Below are 15,472 nucleotides of genomic sequence, written 5' to 3' on the forward strand. Positions count from 1 at the left end.
GAGTTGGACTGTGAAGAAGGCTGAGCGCTGAAGAATTGATGGTTTTGAACTGTGGCGTTAGAGAAGACTCTTGAGAGTCCCTTGGACTGCAAGGAGATCTAATCAGTCCATTCTGAAGGAGATCAACCCTGGGATTTCTTTGGAAGGAATGATGCTAAAGCTGAAACTCCAGTACTTTGGCCACCTCATGTGAAGAGCTGACTCATTGCAAAAGACCCTGATGCTGGGAGGGATTGGGGGCAGGAGGAAAAGGGGACGACAGAGGATGAGATGGCTGGATGGCATCACTGACTCGATGGACCCAAGTCTGAGTGAACTCTGGGAGTTGGTGATGGACAGGGAGGCCTAGCGTGCTGCGATTCATGGGGTCGCAAAGAGTTGGACACAACTGAGCAACTGAACTGAACTGAGTGACATTAGGAGAAGTTGGGTGAGGAGTACAATTACATCAGAGGCAAGCTGAAGGAAATCTTCTGTACTATTTTTGAAACTTTTGAGTCAAATGATTTCAAAATAAAAAGTTATTTAAAAAGAAATAATCTCTGTAGAGTTAAAAATAAAGTTAAGCACAAACAAAAATGAGATAATGATCCCAAGATTACTTATAATCTATTAATTATAGAAAAATAATGTAATAATAACACATAAAACTCAGTATCCATCTGACACTCTTCTAAATGAATTCTATTTTAACTTTTTAAATCCTCACAAAAACCTTATAAGGTGGTTAATATCCTCAATTTATAAACAGAGAAAAAGAAATACAAAGTTAAACATGCTTTTTTAAGATAATACAACTGACAGGAAGAGAAGGATCTGGGTCTCAAATCCCAGGTGTCTGATTCCAAAATCTAAGCTTATTGCTAAACTGGACCAGCTAAGGGACAAAAGATACAGGAAAAATAACCAAAAAATACACTATGTATCTGTGTGCAGAGAAGTTATAAAGACTCCATAGATCAGTGGTTACCAAATGAAAGAAGCATCAGAGTCAGCAGGGAGGCTTTTAAATACAGGATCCAGGGCCTCACTCAAATTCCTCATCAGGTTCTCTTGGAAAGTATTGTTAATTATTGTAGTTTATCTTCTGCTAACAATACTCTATTCTCACCATTTTCAGTATTCCTCCAAACCAGAGTGTCAGGACCTTTACATAAATGTCTTTGTTCAGCAGTGATCCAGTCTCATGAATCCTTTTCCACTGGAAATACTTATTTGAGTCTGAATAAGGACCTACATGGGCTTCCCTGGTGGCTCAGAGGGTAAAGCATCTGCCTGCAATGCAGGAGACTGGGTTCGATTCCTGGGTCAGGAAGATCCCCTGGAGAAGGAAATGGCAACCCCCTCTAGTACCCTTGCCTGGAAAATCCCATGGACGGAGAAGCCTGGTAGGCTATAGTCCATGGGGTTGCAAAGAGTTGGACACGACTGAGCAACTTCACTTAAGGACCTACATGCCCCAAATTGTACTTATATATGAAAGTGAAATTTTGCTTCCTGACTTGTTCTACTATCCTTTTTCTTAAGGTAACACAGCATTCAAAAGTTGTACTTCATAGGTTAGTTAAGATAGATGACAACAGCCCAGATTAGGAAGGCTGAATTCTTGGTTAAGGCTCTGCCTATACTGCTTTGGTCACAAAGAGTCGGACACAACTGAGCGACTGAACTGAACTGAATTGAGAGTGCTTTGAGGCTTCCGTGGTGGCTCAGCTGGTAAAGAATCCACCTGCAATGCGGAAGACCTGGGTTGGGAAGATCCTCTGGAGAAGGGAATGGCTACCCACTCCAGTATTCTGCCCAGGAGAATTCATGGATGAAGCACAAGCTGGAATCAAGATAGCTGGAAGAAATATCAATAACCTCAGATATGCAGAGGACGCCACCCTTATGGCAGAAAGCCAAGAGAAACTAAAGAGCCTCCTGATGAAAGTGAAAGAGAGTGAAAAACCTGGCTTAAAACTCAACTTTCAAAAAATGAAGATCATGGTATCTGGTCCCATCACTTCATGGCAAATAGGTGGAGAAACAATGGAAAACAGCGACAGACTTTATTTTCTTGGGCTCCAAAATCACTGCAGATGGTGATTGCAACCATAAAATTAAAAGACGCCCACCCCTTGGAAGAAAAGCTATGACCAACCTAGACAGCATTAAAAAGCAGAGACATTACCTTGCCGACAGAGGTCCATCTAGTCAAAGCTATGGTTTCTCCAATAGTCATGTATGAATATGAGTTGGACCATAAAGAAAGCATAAAGAAAGCTGAGTGCCAAAGAACTGATGCTTTTGAACTGTGGTATTGGAGAAGACCCTTGAGAGTCCCTTGGACTGCAAGAAGACCAAACTAGTCAATCCTAAAGGAAGTCAGTTCTGAATGTTCATTGGAAGGACTGATGCTGAAGCTGAAGCTCCAATACTTTGGCCACCTGATGCAAAGAATTGACTCATTAGAAGACCCTGATGCTGAGAAAGATTGAAGGCAGGAGGAGAAGGGGACGAGAGAGGATGAGATGGTTGGACAGCATCACCGACTGGATGGAAATGAGTTTTAGCAAGCTCTGGGAGTTGCTGATGGACAGGAAGCCCAGCATGCTGCAGTGCACGGGGTCGCAAAGAGTCGTACATGACTGAGCAACTGAACTGATAGCTGCTTTATAAAACCATGTTTAAATAAATCAGAGCTGGAACAGATTAAGACACTTAATTTTATTTTCTCCTTAACATGTATTCTAGACACTAAATTCTTAAGTCACTACAAAAAACAGTGAACTTACCTCTCCAGAAACCAGAGCTATCACCTTCTTCAAACTTGTTATTTGAAAAACCTACATGAAACATAAAATTAAACTTGCAAATTTCTGAAAACAATTACCTGAATCAAATGACCAAAAACCAATTTCTTCTGCAGAAGAAAGAGAAACAGAGAAACACACACCTTACAGGGACTGATAGTTATGATGTCCCTTTAAAACTGTATAAATCGCATACAACTATATATATAAATAGTGAATGAGAATGCATATACATTGTATGACAACTTCTGCCTTGTGTCAGTTTATTAAGATTAAAATACCAGCCAATCTTATATTACCTGAAATGTTACATATTCCTCCATATGTACATGAGTGAAACATGGGTATACATGTGCATATCTCACTATAACCACTATGTACTTTCCATTCAAAACATCAAATTTTTATGAATTTTATAAATTATACTCTCATCTGCTGGAGGACAACTAAATTACAATCCAATATCATATCATTTTTCCCTTCTCAGTATCAAGGAGATTCTGCCAACTTCTGTTTATAATATTTTAAAAACAATTTCACCAAAGTCTGCTTTCAAATTTCTCATTTAATAAAACCTTGTGTCTAGATCTATGCATCTCTGGAACATATAGATGTAGCTCTAAAATTCACTTTAAAAACATCCATCAGTAATATTTCATACATTTTAAAAAATATGAGTCTTAATAAAATGATCTTTACTGAAGTGATACTCAGGGTATCTGAGTAACTACAAGTTACTTAGATAATGTAACTTAAAATTAAATGTCAATATGCAATGTCTATCAATCATGATCTAATTTAAATAATAAAATATATTAAATTACAGCTTCAGTAGTACAGAAACTAATCAATTACTCTTTGACAGACATTAAATTTATATGCAAAGTGTCTACATATCAAGTCATTTAACATCTCAGGCTCAACAAAATCTCATGTCCCAGCATTAAACTCCAGAGACATTTAATATACAATTAGCATATAAAAAAGTAAGTATCCATATATAGAGGCCCGCCATATATGACCTCCATATATGAATGGATAACACTTTTTCCTTAAGCAGATATATAATTTCAAAGTAAAGGTAGTCCCTACAAAAAGATTATATATAACAAAACAGATTTTTTGGTTATTTTATTCATTTAAATATTTGCAATCTTTGAAGTTGGTTCAGAAAAGGATTATACTCTACTGCCCTCTACAACTGCCCCTTCCCCTCCATACACCTTTCCCAGAAAAGTCAAGTGCTGAGTCTCCAAAATGCTTGAGAAGTCTTCCATCTACACACTATTGGTTTTGATCTTAAACTGTATGTAAGTTCTACTTTATGGTTTTTAAATTTTTTTAGAAACAAAATGCAAATTCAAAACTTCTACTGGTTCTTCTGGAGAAGGAAATGGCAACCCATTCCATTATTCTTGCCTGGAGTATCCCACGGACAGAGAATCCCATGCCAGAGAATCCCCCTGGCAGGCTACAGTCCATGGGGTTGCAAGAGTCAGACATAACTTAGTGACTAAACCACCACCACCGGTTCTTTGTTCAAGTAAAGATGGAAACTCAGGTTCACCCGGAAGTATAAGATAGATCTCTTGTTGCAGGAGAGGACAAGGAAATCATGAGTAGAGGAGAAAAGACGTGGGGTTCAGATGTGGGGTAAATCAATTTGACGAGATGCTGCAGCAAGTAGCACGGCTATTAAAAAGGAAACCAACCAAGAGAACTAAACAGAACAGCAAACATATCCAAAGCAGCATAAAGTTTTGCTCTAAACTATGATTACGAAAGTGAAAGCACTCCTTTGCGATCTCCATAAATTCTTGGGAAAGGCACACACTTCCTATGTATGCTAAAAGGAAACAGAATTCAAAGACTATAAGGTGTCACTTAAGTTTCAATTGAAAGACATCATAAGCAGATTACCTCTGTTTCCAAAACTCTTTCCAACTCCAAAACCACCCACTGTGGACGTATTCTCTCTTTTATTAGACTCACCAGGATCTGAAAAAGTTCAGATACAATTAAAAATTTTTTAAAGTATAAAATCAAGTGTGTCATCAATAACTAGGAAGTAAATGAATCTGTGTGGTAAGGGAACTTCCAAGGATGAGGAGAGAGGATTACAGGAACTTATAAAATTAAAATATATCTGCAACTTCTTTTTTAAAAATTCTTACATTATACCAAACTAAAAACGTAAATATACTACTGCTGAAATACAGCTCTCAACTAGTTGCTATTTTACTAGAGAACTTTAACCAAGAAATTAAACTCTACAATTGAACTCTATTCAACTCTGATCTTCTATATATTGAAACCTCACCCTGACAGATCCAGCTATTTACATTATACCTCTATGTGAAAGTCACTGCCAATGAAAACTCTATACTCTTGTCCTGTAATTATTCATTTTTTAAAAAAACATTTACCATTTATTTGGCTGCACCAAGTCTTAGTTGCATCATGAGAACTCTTAGTTGCAGCATGTGGGATCTAGTTCCCTGACCAAGGATCAAACCAGGGCCACTGGTATTGGCATAGAGTCTTAAGTCACTGGACCACCAGGGAAGTCCCGATTCATTTTTCTAATACTTAATTCATTCTCAATCTACTTTTTAAAATTAGAATTAAGAAGGAGCTATATAATAATGAAAAAATGCTAAGAATACCACTTCCCTTTATCTCCCACTCTTTCATAGTATTTCCCTACATCAACCGTCTTAGTTTTATATCCCACTATACAACTCGGACTTCCCTGGTGGCTCAGACAGTAAAGCGTCTGTCTACTGTGTGGGAGACCTGGGTTCGATCCCTGGGTTGGGAAGTTCCCTGGAGAAGGAAAAGGCAACCCACTCCAGTTCTCTTGCCTAGAAAATCCCATGGACAGAGGAACCTGGTGTCCATGGGGTCGCAAAGAGTCGGACAGGACTGAGCGACTTCACTATCATGCAACTCTGAACATCCAACATTTTAATTCATAAAACAACTTCCCATCCTCCACACTGTGAACTTCTAATATGTTCTATTTCCTACATGCTATTCCTTCAGCATGACATTCCTTGCTTTCCTATTTTTCCTAGCAAAATTCTTACAAAAGCCTGATTCAAAACCCACCTCTTCGGTGAAGTCCTCCTTCAGTCCTCCAACTGTAATCAATTCATCAATCACATTCCCACAGCATACTATGTGTATCTCTTTTTAAGCAATACTTCTTTCCATGTGCTTCTCTACCACTAAATTAAGAATTTTGAGGGCAGAGTTTCTATGTCAAGCAGCACAGTTATTTAAAACAAACTTAAAGCACCCAAAACATCATAAATAGCCACTTTAAATTATCACTAGGATAATTATCACTATCTTGTGATTTTCACAAATTGTCTTCCCTACATCTGTAATATCCTAATACAGAGGAGCTAAGAGATCTGTGAAACTCCTAATGCCACATGTAAAACTGTGTATATGCAACTATCAGTATTTTTATCATATTCTAAAAAAAGCACGTGATTCAGGAAGTTAAGGCTTTTTAAGCCATACTTCACAGAAGATAAAAAGCTAGTCAATATATATGTTAGGTAATTAAAAGTCAATTTTAGAACCATGTTACTAAATATATCCAAGTTGTGAGAAAAAATACCATAGAGATTGAAACGAACTAGAATGTTAAACTGAAATCATTTGGGAAAGGTGTGGTTCTTCTATAAATTTCCAGGATTATATACAGTATTAAAGATAACTTTTTTCTTAAATATTATCAGAGTACAGTTAATTTACAATTTTGTGTTAGTTTCAGGTATACAAAGTGATTCAGTTTACATATACATATATTCATTCTTTTTCAGATTTTTCAAAAATAACTTTTTAAAGTATCAATATTCACAGAGAGTTTTGATCAGAAATTTAATGTATTTAAATCTACAACGTAACAATTCATAGTAAAATCTCAGTGACGGTTTTCTCATTTAAAAAGGCTCTATTCAACAATGATTAGAAGTCTGCATCAAAAAATATCATTCTAAATTAGGATTTTAAAATATATCCAAACATTAAGCAGTTCCCTGAGTGTCATATTAAGGTATTTGTTACTGCTTAGTAGTAGCAAACAAAATTCACACTTGAATCTCTAAGCACAACTACATGGTCCAAAATATTAATGCCTCTGACTTAATATGCAGGCTTAAAAATAAAAATATATATATGCATCTTCAACAAATTTCATTAGCAGAAGATATATGTCAAAACATAAAATTCACACTTATGTTAACTCTATCTTAAAAAATTAAGTTTTCCAAGTAACAAATGAAATACCATATACCAACTTTCAGTTGCCAATGAATAGAAATATATAGAAATACCAAAGTTTTTCAAAAAGTAACATTTAATATATTGAAGAATAAGTGTCATGTACATTTAAAACTACTGACCCTAGCTTACGGCATCCCATAAGAGAAATTTATTTAAAAATCCATATGACCATTTAAGGTTCTAATAATATTTTGTTGCACTATACTAAAATACAGTGTAAAATATTTTCAGCATTTTAATAACAAATCTAAAAATGGAATGGAGGGAAATATTTTGCTGAGTCGTTATCTGTCAAATCTAGTGCTGATTGCTCTAAAAGTGACAATAAAAACTTGAAATTTTGGGAAAACAACCTCTTAATACTAGCGAGCTAACAGAACTGTTTCACATCCTGCCTTTTCTTGAAAAACATAAAACTTAAGAAAGAGGTCCTTCACATTCTAGTCTCTGGAGTTTCTCTCATTCCTCCCATGCCAATTGGCAACAAAAACCATCAACACATTAAGCAGCAGCTCTGGGAAGCAACTCTCTTTAATCAATCTACCCATCTAATAAATTCAACTATTTCCTACTATCTTAAAAAGAGAGTGAAAAGAATACTGGTATTAAAAAAAAAAAGCATCATCCCAACACAGTCTACTGTACACTAAGTTATATCAGATTTACCTTGCACTAATCTGCCTCTTGAAAAACCTATATGCAGGTCAGGAAGCAACAGTTAGAACTGGACATGGAACAACAGACTAGTTCCAAATAGGAAAAGGAGTACTTCAAAGCTGTATATTGTCACCCTGCTTTTTTAACTTATATGCAGAGTACATCATGAGAAACGCTGGGCTGGAAGAAACACAAGCTGGAATCAAGACTGCTGGGAGAAATATCAATAACCTCAGATATGCACATGATACCACCCTTATGGTAGAAAGTGAAGAGGAACTAAAAAGCCTCTTGATGAAAGTGAAACAGCAGAGTGAAAAGTTGGCTTAAAGCTCAACATTCAGAAAATGAAGATCATGGCATCTGGTCCCATCATTACATGGGAAATAGATAGGGAAACAGTGGAAACAGTGACAGACTTTATTTTGGGGGGCTCCAAAATCACTGCAGATGGTGATTGCAGCTGTGAAATTAAAAGACGCTTACTCCTTGGAAGAAAAGTTATGACCAACCTAGATAGCATGTTCAAAAGCAGAGACATTACTTTGCCAACAAAGGTCCATCTAGTCAAGGCTATAGTTTTTTCAGTGGTCATGTATGGATGTGAGAGTTGGACTGTGAAGAAAGCTGAGCGCCAAAGAATTGATGCTTTTGAACTGTGGTGTTGGAGAAGACTCTTGAGAGTCCCTTGGACTGCAAGGAGATACAACCAGTCCATCCTAAAGGAGATCAGTCCTGGGTGTTCTTTGGAAGGAATGATGCTGAAGCTGAAACTCCAGTACTTTGGCCACCTCATTGGCAAAGACCCTGATGCTGGGAGGGATTGGGGGCAGGAGGAGAAGGGGATGACAGAGGATGAGATGGCTGGATGGCATCACTGACTCAATGGACATGAGTTTGGGTAAACTCCGGGAGTTGGTGATGGACAGCCTGGCGTGCTGCAATTCTCGGGGTTGCAAAGAGTCAGACATGACTGAGTGACTGAACTGAACTGAAACAGCCATAAAAGCCTCTATTCATTCCACTATTCACCTATTATAATAGATGGTTAAAGAAAGATACTTACCTCTGTTTCCCAAACTCCTCCCAGAGGCAAATCCACTTCTCATGAAATGATCTCTTCGAGATGATCCATCACCCATTTCTAAAGTAAATAACATTTGAACCAAGTCAAAATAACAAAAAAATATCCTGGTGGTAAGCAAGCTTTAAACCATCTAAATGTGCCATGCACATGGCATAGGAGGAATTTTACACAGCAATGAGAAAGATGAGTAGACTAGTAGAAAAATGGGCTATGAATAAGAATAGGTAGTCCTCCAAAAGAGAAAACATTCTGACTAACTCTCGGTGATAATTAAAGCTACTGAAAATCAAAAGAAGAATATAACTTTTCCCAACCATGACTGACTGGAACAGTTTGCTAATACAAACCTAGCAGAAGACCTAAATGGGCTTTCCTCATAGCTAAGTTGGTAAAGAATCTGCCTGCAATGCTGGAGACCCAGGTTAGATCTCTGGGTTGGGAAGATCCTCTGAAGAAAGAAATGGCAACCTATTCCAGTATTCTTGCCTGGAGAATACCATGGACAGAGGAGACTGGCAGGCTACAGCCCATGGGGTTGCAAGAGTTGGACATGACTTAGTGACTAAACCACCACCAGAAGACCAGACATTTCTTCAAAGAAGACATACAAATGGCCAATAAACACATGAAAAGATGCTCAACATCACTAATTATTAGAGAAATGCTAATCAAAAGTACAATGAGGTATCACCTCACACAAGTCAGGATGGCCAACATCAAAAAGTCCACAAACAACAAATGCTGGAGAGTGTGTGGAGAAAAGAGACCCTCTTACACTGTTGGTGGGAAGGTTAAATTGATACAGGCACTATGGAGAACAATATGGAGGTTCCTGCTGCTGCTGCTGCTGCTGCTAAATCGCTTCAGTCGTGTCCGACTCTGCGCAACCCCATAGACGGCAGCCCACCAGGCTCCACCGTCCCTGGGATTCTCCAGGTAAGAACACTGGAGTGGGTTGCCATTGCCTTCTCCAATGCATGAAAGTGCAAAGTGAAAGTGAAGTCACTCGGTAAGTGTCCGACTCTTTGTAACCCCATGGATTGCAGCCTACTAGGCTCCTCCGTCCATGGGATTTTCCAGGCAAGAGTACTGTAGTGGGTTGCCATTGCCTTCTCCAGTGGAGGTTCCTAAAAACTACTAAAAACATAAGGACCATATGACCCAGCAACCCCAACACTGGGCATATACCCAGAGAAAAACATAATTCATAAGGACACATGCACGCCAATGTTCATTGCAGCACTATTTACAAAAGCCAGGACAGGGAAGCAAGCAAAATTTCCATCAACAGAGGAAATGAATAAAGAAGATGTGGTACACACAGACAATGGAATATTATTCGGCCATAAAAAGGAATAAAATTGGGTCACTTGTAGAGACATGGATGTACCTAGAGACTGTCATAGAGAATGAAGAAAGTCATAAAAACAAATATCATATATTAATGCATAAGTGTGGAATATAGAAAAATGGTATGGATGAGCTTATTTGCAAAGCAGAAATAGAGACACAGACATAGAGAACAAATATATAGATACCAAGAGGCAGGGGGTGGGGGGAAGAATGAACTGGAAGACTGGGATTCATGTATATATACTATTGGTGCAATGTGTAAAATAGGTAACTAAAGAAAATCCTACTATATAGCACAGGGAACTCATTGCTCTATGGAAAGCAAATCCAAACAAGTGGAAATATATACATAACTGGTTCACTTTGCTGTACAATAGAAACTAACATAACATTGTAAAGCAACTATATTTCAATAAATATTTTTTTAATATCAAGACTAGTCAAGGACATAGGGAAACAAGCACGAATCATATACAACATTGGAACTATAAACTAGATCAATCTTGATCCTAGTTTTAAAAGAAAATACTTTTTGAAAATATACTATTATAATTTTTCCTGTGGATATACTCACATGGTAACACAGATACACATAAAAATGTTTTGATAAGCACTGTCTATAACAGCCAAGAAAAACAGTCAAAGGAGAGCAGATAAATTACAATCACCCACAGAACACTGTAAACATTCACAGAACTAAAAACATTAAACAAGTGACATTCTTCAACAGAATGTTCATAAAAACCGACCACATGGAAGGCCAAAATGTAAATTCAACAATTTCAAAAATCAGTATCACATACACAAATTTCTCTAATTGCAATGCAATCAAATTAAAAGTTACTAGAAGACAAATACTGTATATTTTTGCTTATATGTGGAATCTAAAAAATAAAACAAGTCAACAGATATACAAAAACAGAAAAGATGAACAGATATAGAAAACAAAGTAGTGGTTTGCCACATGGGAGAAGGGTGAGGGAGGTATGAAATAGGTGAAGGGGAGGTAAGAGGTACAAACTACTAGTTATAAATAGCTACAGGGATGTAATATACAGCACAAGGAATATAGTCAATATTTTATACTAACTCTGTATGGGGTATAATCTATAAAAATAGCAAATCACTATAATATACTGAAAATTAATATGACAGTGTAACTCAATTATACAATTTTAAAATTCTCTTACATTTGGAAATAAATTTTTAAAACACTTCTATACTAAACAATTCAAAGAAGAAAAATTACAATGGAACTTTAGAAATACTTACAATTGTATGATAATGATATATATCAGAAATTAAATTTTTATACAATAAGAACTGAAAAATTATTAGGTAAACATCCATCTCAACTAGTAAGAACATTAGAAAAACAACAAAATAAATCACACAAGAATAAAGGAGAAAAAAAGTGTAAGAGCAGACCTCCCTGGTGGCTCAGTGGTAAAGAATTTACCAATGCAGGAGACACAGATTCAATCCCTGGTTCAGGAAGACCCCATATGAGGTGGGACAATTAAGCCTGTGTGCCACAACTACTGAGCCAGCGCTCTAGAGCCCATGAGTTGCAACTACTGAAGCCCATGCATCAGGAGCCCATGGTCCAAAACAAGAGAAACCACTGGAATGAGAAGCCCATGCATGGCAACCAGAGAGTAGCCCCCACTCACCCCAAGTGGAGAATGCCTGTGCAGAGCAACTAAGACCCAGTACAGCCGTAAATAAATAAAAATAAATAAATTTTTAAAAAAATGTTAACAACAAAAAATAATGCAATAGGAAACAAAAATATAATAGTGGCTCAATAAAGACAAAACCTAGTTCTTTTAAGAAAGCAATGAGACACTCCAGGACAAAGGACCGAAAGTGCAGAGATGGAAAAAGGTATTTCATGCAAATGAAAATGACAATAAAGTGGGGGATGCAACACTCATATAAACAAAACAGATACCCAAAAAAAGCCATAAAAAGGCTAAAGAAAGACACTACATAATGATAAAAGAATCAATATATGAAGAGGATATTACATTCAGTGACACATATGCACTCAATATAGGAGTATCTAAATTTATATAAATATATACATATTTATATATTTATAGATATAAATTTTTATATTTAAATATTTTAAATACTTATATATTTATAAGTATATAAAAATATTATATTCTTTGCAGACAAACATGGAGAACTCTATACAGCCAGCAAAAACAAGATCAGGAGCTGACTGTGGCTCAGATCATAAACTCATTATTGCCAAATTCAGACTGAAACTGAAGAGAGCAGGGAAAACCACTAGATCCTTCAGGTATGACCTAAATAAAATCTCTTACGATCATAGAGTGGAAGTGAGAAATACATTCAAGGGATTAGATCTAATAGAGTGCCTGAAGAACTATGGATGAAGGTTCCTGACATAGTACAAAGGGCAGTGATCAAGACCATCCTCAAGAAAAAAGAAATGCAAAAAGGCAAAATGGTTGTCTTAGGAGGCCTTACAAATAGCTGAGAAAAGAAGAGAAGTGAAAGGAAAAGGAGAAAAGGAAAGATATACCCATTTGAATGCAGAGTTCCAAAGAATGGCACAGAGAGATAAGAAAGCCTTCCTCAGTGATCAATGCAAAGAAAAAGAAGAAAACAATAGAATGGGAAAGACTAGAGATCTCTTCAAGAAAATGAGTGACACTAAAGGAACATTTCATGCAAAGATGGGCACAATAAAGGACAGAAATGGTATGGACCTAATAGAAGCAGAGATATTAAGAAGAGGTGGCAAATACACACAACTATACAAAAAAGATCTTCATGACACAGATAACCATGATGGTGTAATCACTCACCTAGAGCCAGACATCCTGGAATGCGAAGTCAAGTGGGCCTTAGGAAGAATCACTACAAACAAAGCTAGTGGAGGTGATGGAATTCCAATTAAGCTATTTCAAATCCTAAAAGATGATGCTGTGAAAGTACTGCACTCAACATGCCAGCATATTTTGAAGACTCAGCAGTGGCCATAGGACTGGAAAAGGTCAGTTTTCATTCCAATCCATAAGAAAGGCAATGCCAAAGAATGTTCAAACTACTGCACAACTGCACTCATCTCACATGCTAGCAAAGTAATGCTCAAAATTCTCCAAGCCAGGCTTCAACAGTACATGAACCGTGAACTTACAGATGTTCAAGCTGGATTTAGAAAAGGCAGAGGAACCCAAGATCAAATTGCCAATATTCACTGGATCATTGAAAAAGCATGTGAGTTCAAGAAAAATATCTACTTCTGCTTAATTGACTATACCAAACCCTTTGACTGTGTAGATCTCAACAAACTATGAAAAATTCTTAATGAGACGGGAATACCAAACCACCTGACCTGTCTCCTGTGAAATCTGTATGCAGGTCAAAAAGCAACAATTAGAACTGGACATGGAACAAGACTGGTTCCAAACAGGAAAAGGAGTACATCAAGGCTATATGTTGTCACCCTGCTTATTTAACTTTTATGCAGAGCACATCATGCAAAATGCCAGGCTGGATGAAGCACAAGCTGGAATCAAGATTGCCAGGAGAAATATCAATAACCTCAGACATGCAGATGACACCACGGTTATGGCAAGAAGCGAAGAACTAAAGAGCCTCTTGATGAAAGTGAAGAGGAGAGTGGAAAAGGTGGCTTAAAATTCAATATTCAGAAAACAAAGATCATGGCATCCAGTCCCATCACTTCATGGCAAATAGATGGGATGGGGAAATAACTGAAACACTGATAGACTTTATTTTGGGGGGCTCCAAAATCAAGGCAGATGGTGACTGCAGCCATGAAATTAAAAGACACTTGCTCCTTGGAAGAAAAGCCATGACCAACCTAGACAGCATATTAAAACACAGAGACATTACTTTGCCAGCAAAAGTCCGTCTAGTCAAAGCTATGGTTTTTCCACCAGTCATGTATGGATGTGATAATTGGGCTATAAAGAAAGCTGAGTGCCGAAGAATTGATGCTTTTGAACTGTGGTTTTGGAGAAGACTCTTCAGAGTCCCTTGGACTGCAAGGAGATCCAACCAGCCCATCCTAATGGAAATCATTCCTGAATATTCATTGGAAGGACTGATGCTGAAGCTGAAACTTCAATGCTTTGGCCACCTGATGCAAAGAACTGACATTTGAAAAGATCCTGATGCTGGGAAAGACTGAAGACGGGAAGAGCAAGGTATGACAGAGGATGAGATGGTTGGATGGCATCACCAATTGATGGACATGAATTTGAGTAAGCTCTGGGAGTTGATGATAGACAGGGGAGGCTGGTGTGCTGCAGTCCATGGGGTCACAAAGAGTCGGACACAACTCAGCAACTGAACTGAAATATAGAAAACAAATACTAATAGACCTAAAGAGAAAAATGGATCGGAATACAGTAATAGAGGAGACTTTAACACCTCACTGACATCAGTAGACAAATCTTCTAGACAGAAAATCAATAAGGCAACAGAGATCCTAAATGACGTATTAGAACAGTTAGACTTAATTGATATTTTCAGGACATTCAGTTCAGTTGCTCAGACTCTTTGTGACCCCATGGACTGCAGCACACCAGGCTTCCCTGTCCATCACCAACTCCCAGAGCTTACTCAATCACATGTTCATCAAGTCGGTGATGCCATCCAACCATCTTATCCTCTGTCAACCGCCCCCCTCCTCCCACCTTCAATCTTTCCCAGCATCAGGGTCTTTTCAAATGAGTCAGTTCTTCACATCAGGTGGCCTAAGTATTGGAGCTTCTGCTTCAGCATCAGTCCTTCCAATTAATATTCAGGTTTGATCTCCTTGCAGTCCAAGGGACTCTCAAAAGTTCTCCAACATCACAGTTCAAAAGCATGAGTCCTTGGCACTAAGCTTTATGGTCCAACTCTCACATCCATACATGACTACTGGAAAAACCACAGCTCTGACTAGACGGACCTTTGCTGACAAAGTAATGTCTCTGCGTTTTAATATGCTGTCTAGGTTGGTCATAACTTTCCTTCCAAGGAGCAAGCGTCTTTTAACTCATGGCTTCAGTCACCATCTGCAGTGACTTTGGAGCCCCCCAAAATAAAGTTTCTTACTGTTTCCATTGTTTCCCCATCTATTTGCCATGAAGTGATGGGACTGGGTGCCATGATCTTAGTTTTCTGAATGTTGAACTTCAAACCAACTTTTCCACTCTCCTCTTTCACTTTCATCAAGAGGCTCTTTAGTTCTTTGCTTTCTGCCATAAGGTCGTGTCATCTGCATATCTGA

At 37.7% G+C, this 15,472-nt stretch overlaps 1 protein-coding gene across 1 annotated transcript in view; it reads right to left on the bottom strand.

The window, feature by feature from the left end:
* Positions 1-15,472, bottom strand: part of DDX4 (DEAD-box helicase 4) — a 72,704-nt gene that overhangs the window by 36,184 nt on the left and 21,048 nt on the right. Inside the window, exons 5-7 of the mRNA XM_069556515.1 lie at positions 8,818-8,895; positions 4,716-4,793; positions 2,778-2,828 (exon numbers count right to left, since the gene is read on the bottom strand). Coding sequence (XP_069412616.1) covers positions 2,778-2,828; positions 4,716-4,793; positions 8,818-8,895 — 207 coding nt within the window. The remainder of the gene's footprint in view (positions 1-2,777; positions 2,829-4,715; positions 4,794-8,817; positions 8,896-15,472) is intronic.

The sequence above is a fragment of the Ovis canadensis genome, chromosome 16 (assembly GCF_042477335.2).
Source record: "Ovis canadensis isolate MfBH-ARS-UI-01 breed Bighorn chromosome 16, ARS-UI_OviCan_v2, whole genome shotgun sequence".
Taxonomy (NCBI): domain Eukaryota; kingdom Metazoa; phylum Chordata; class Mammalia; order Artiodactyla; family Bovidae; genus Ovis; species Ovis canadensis.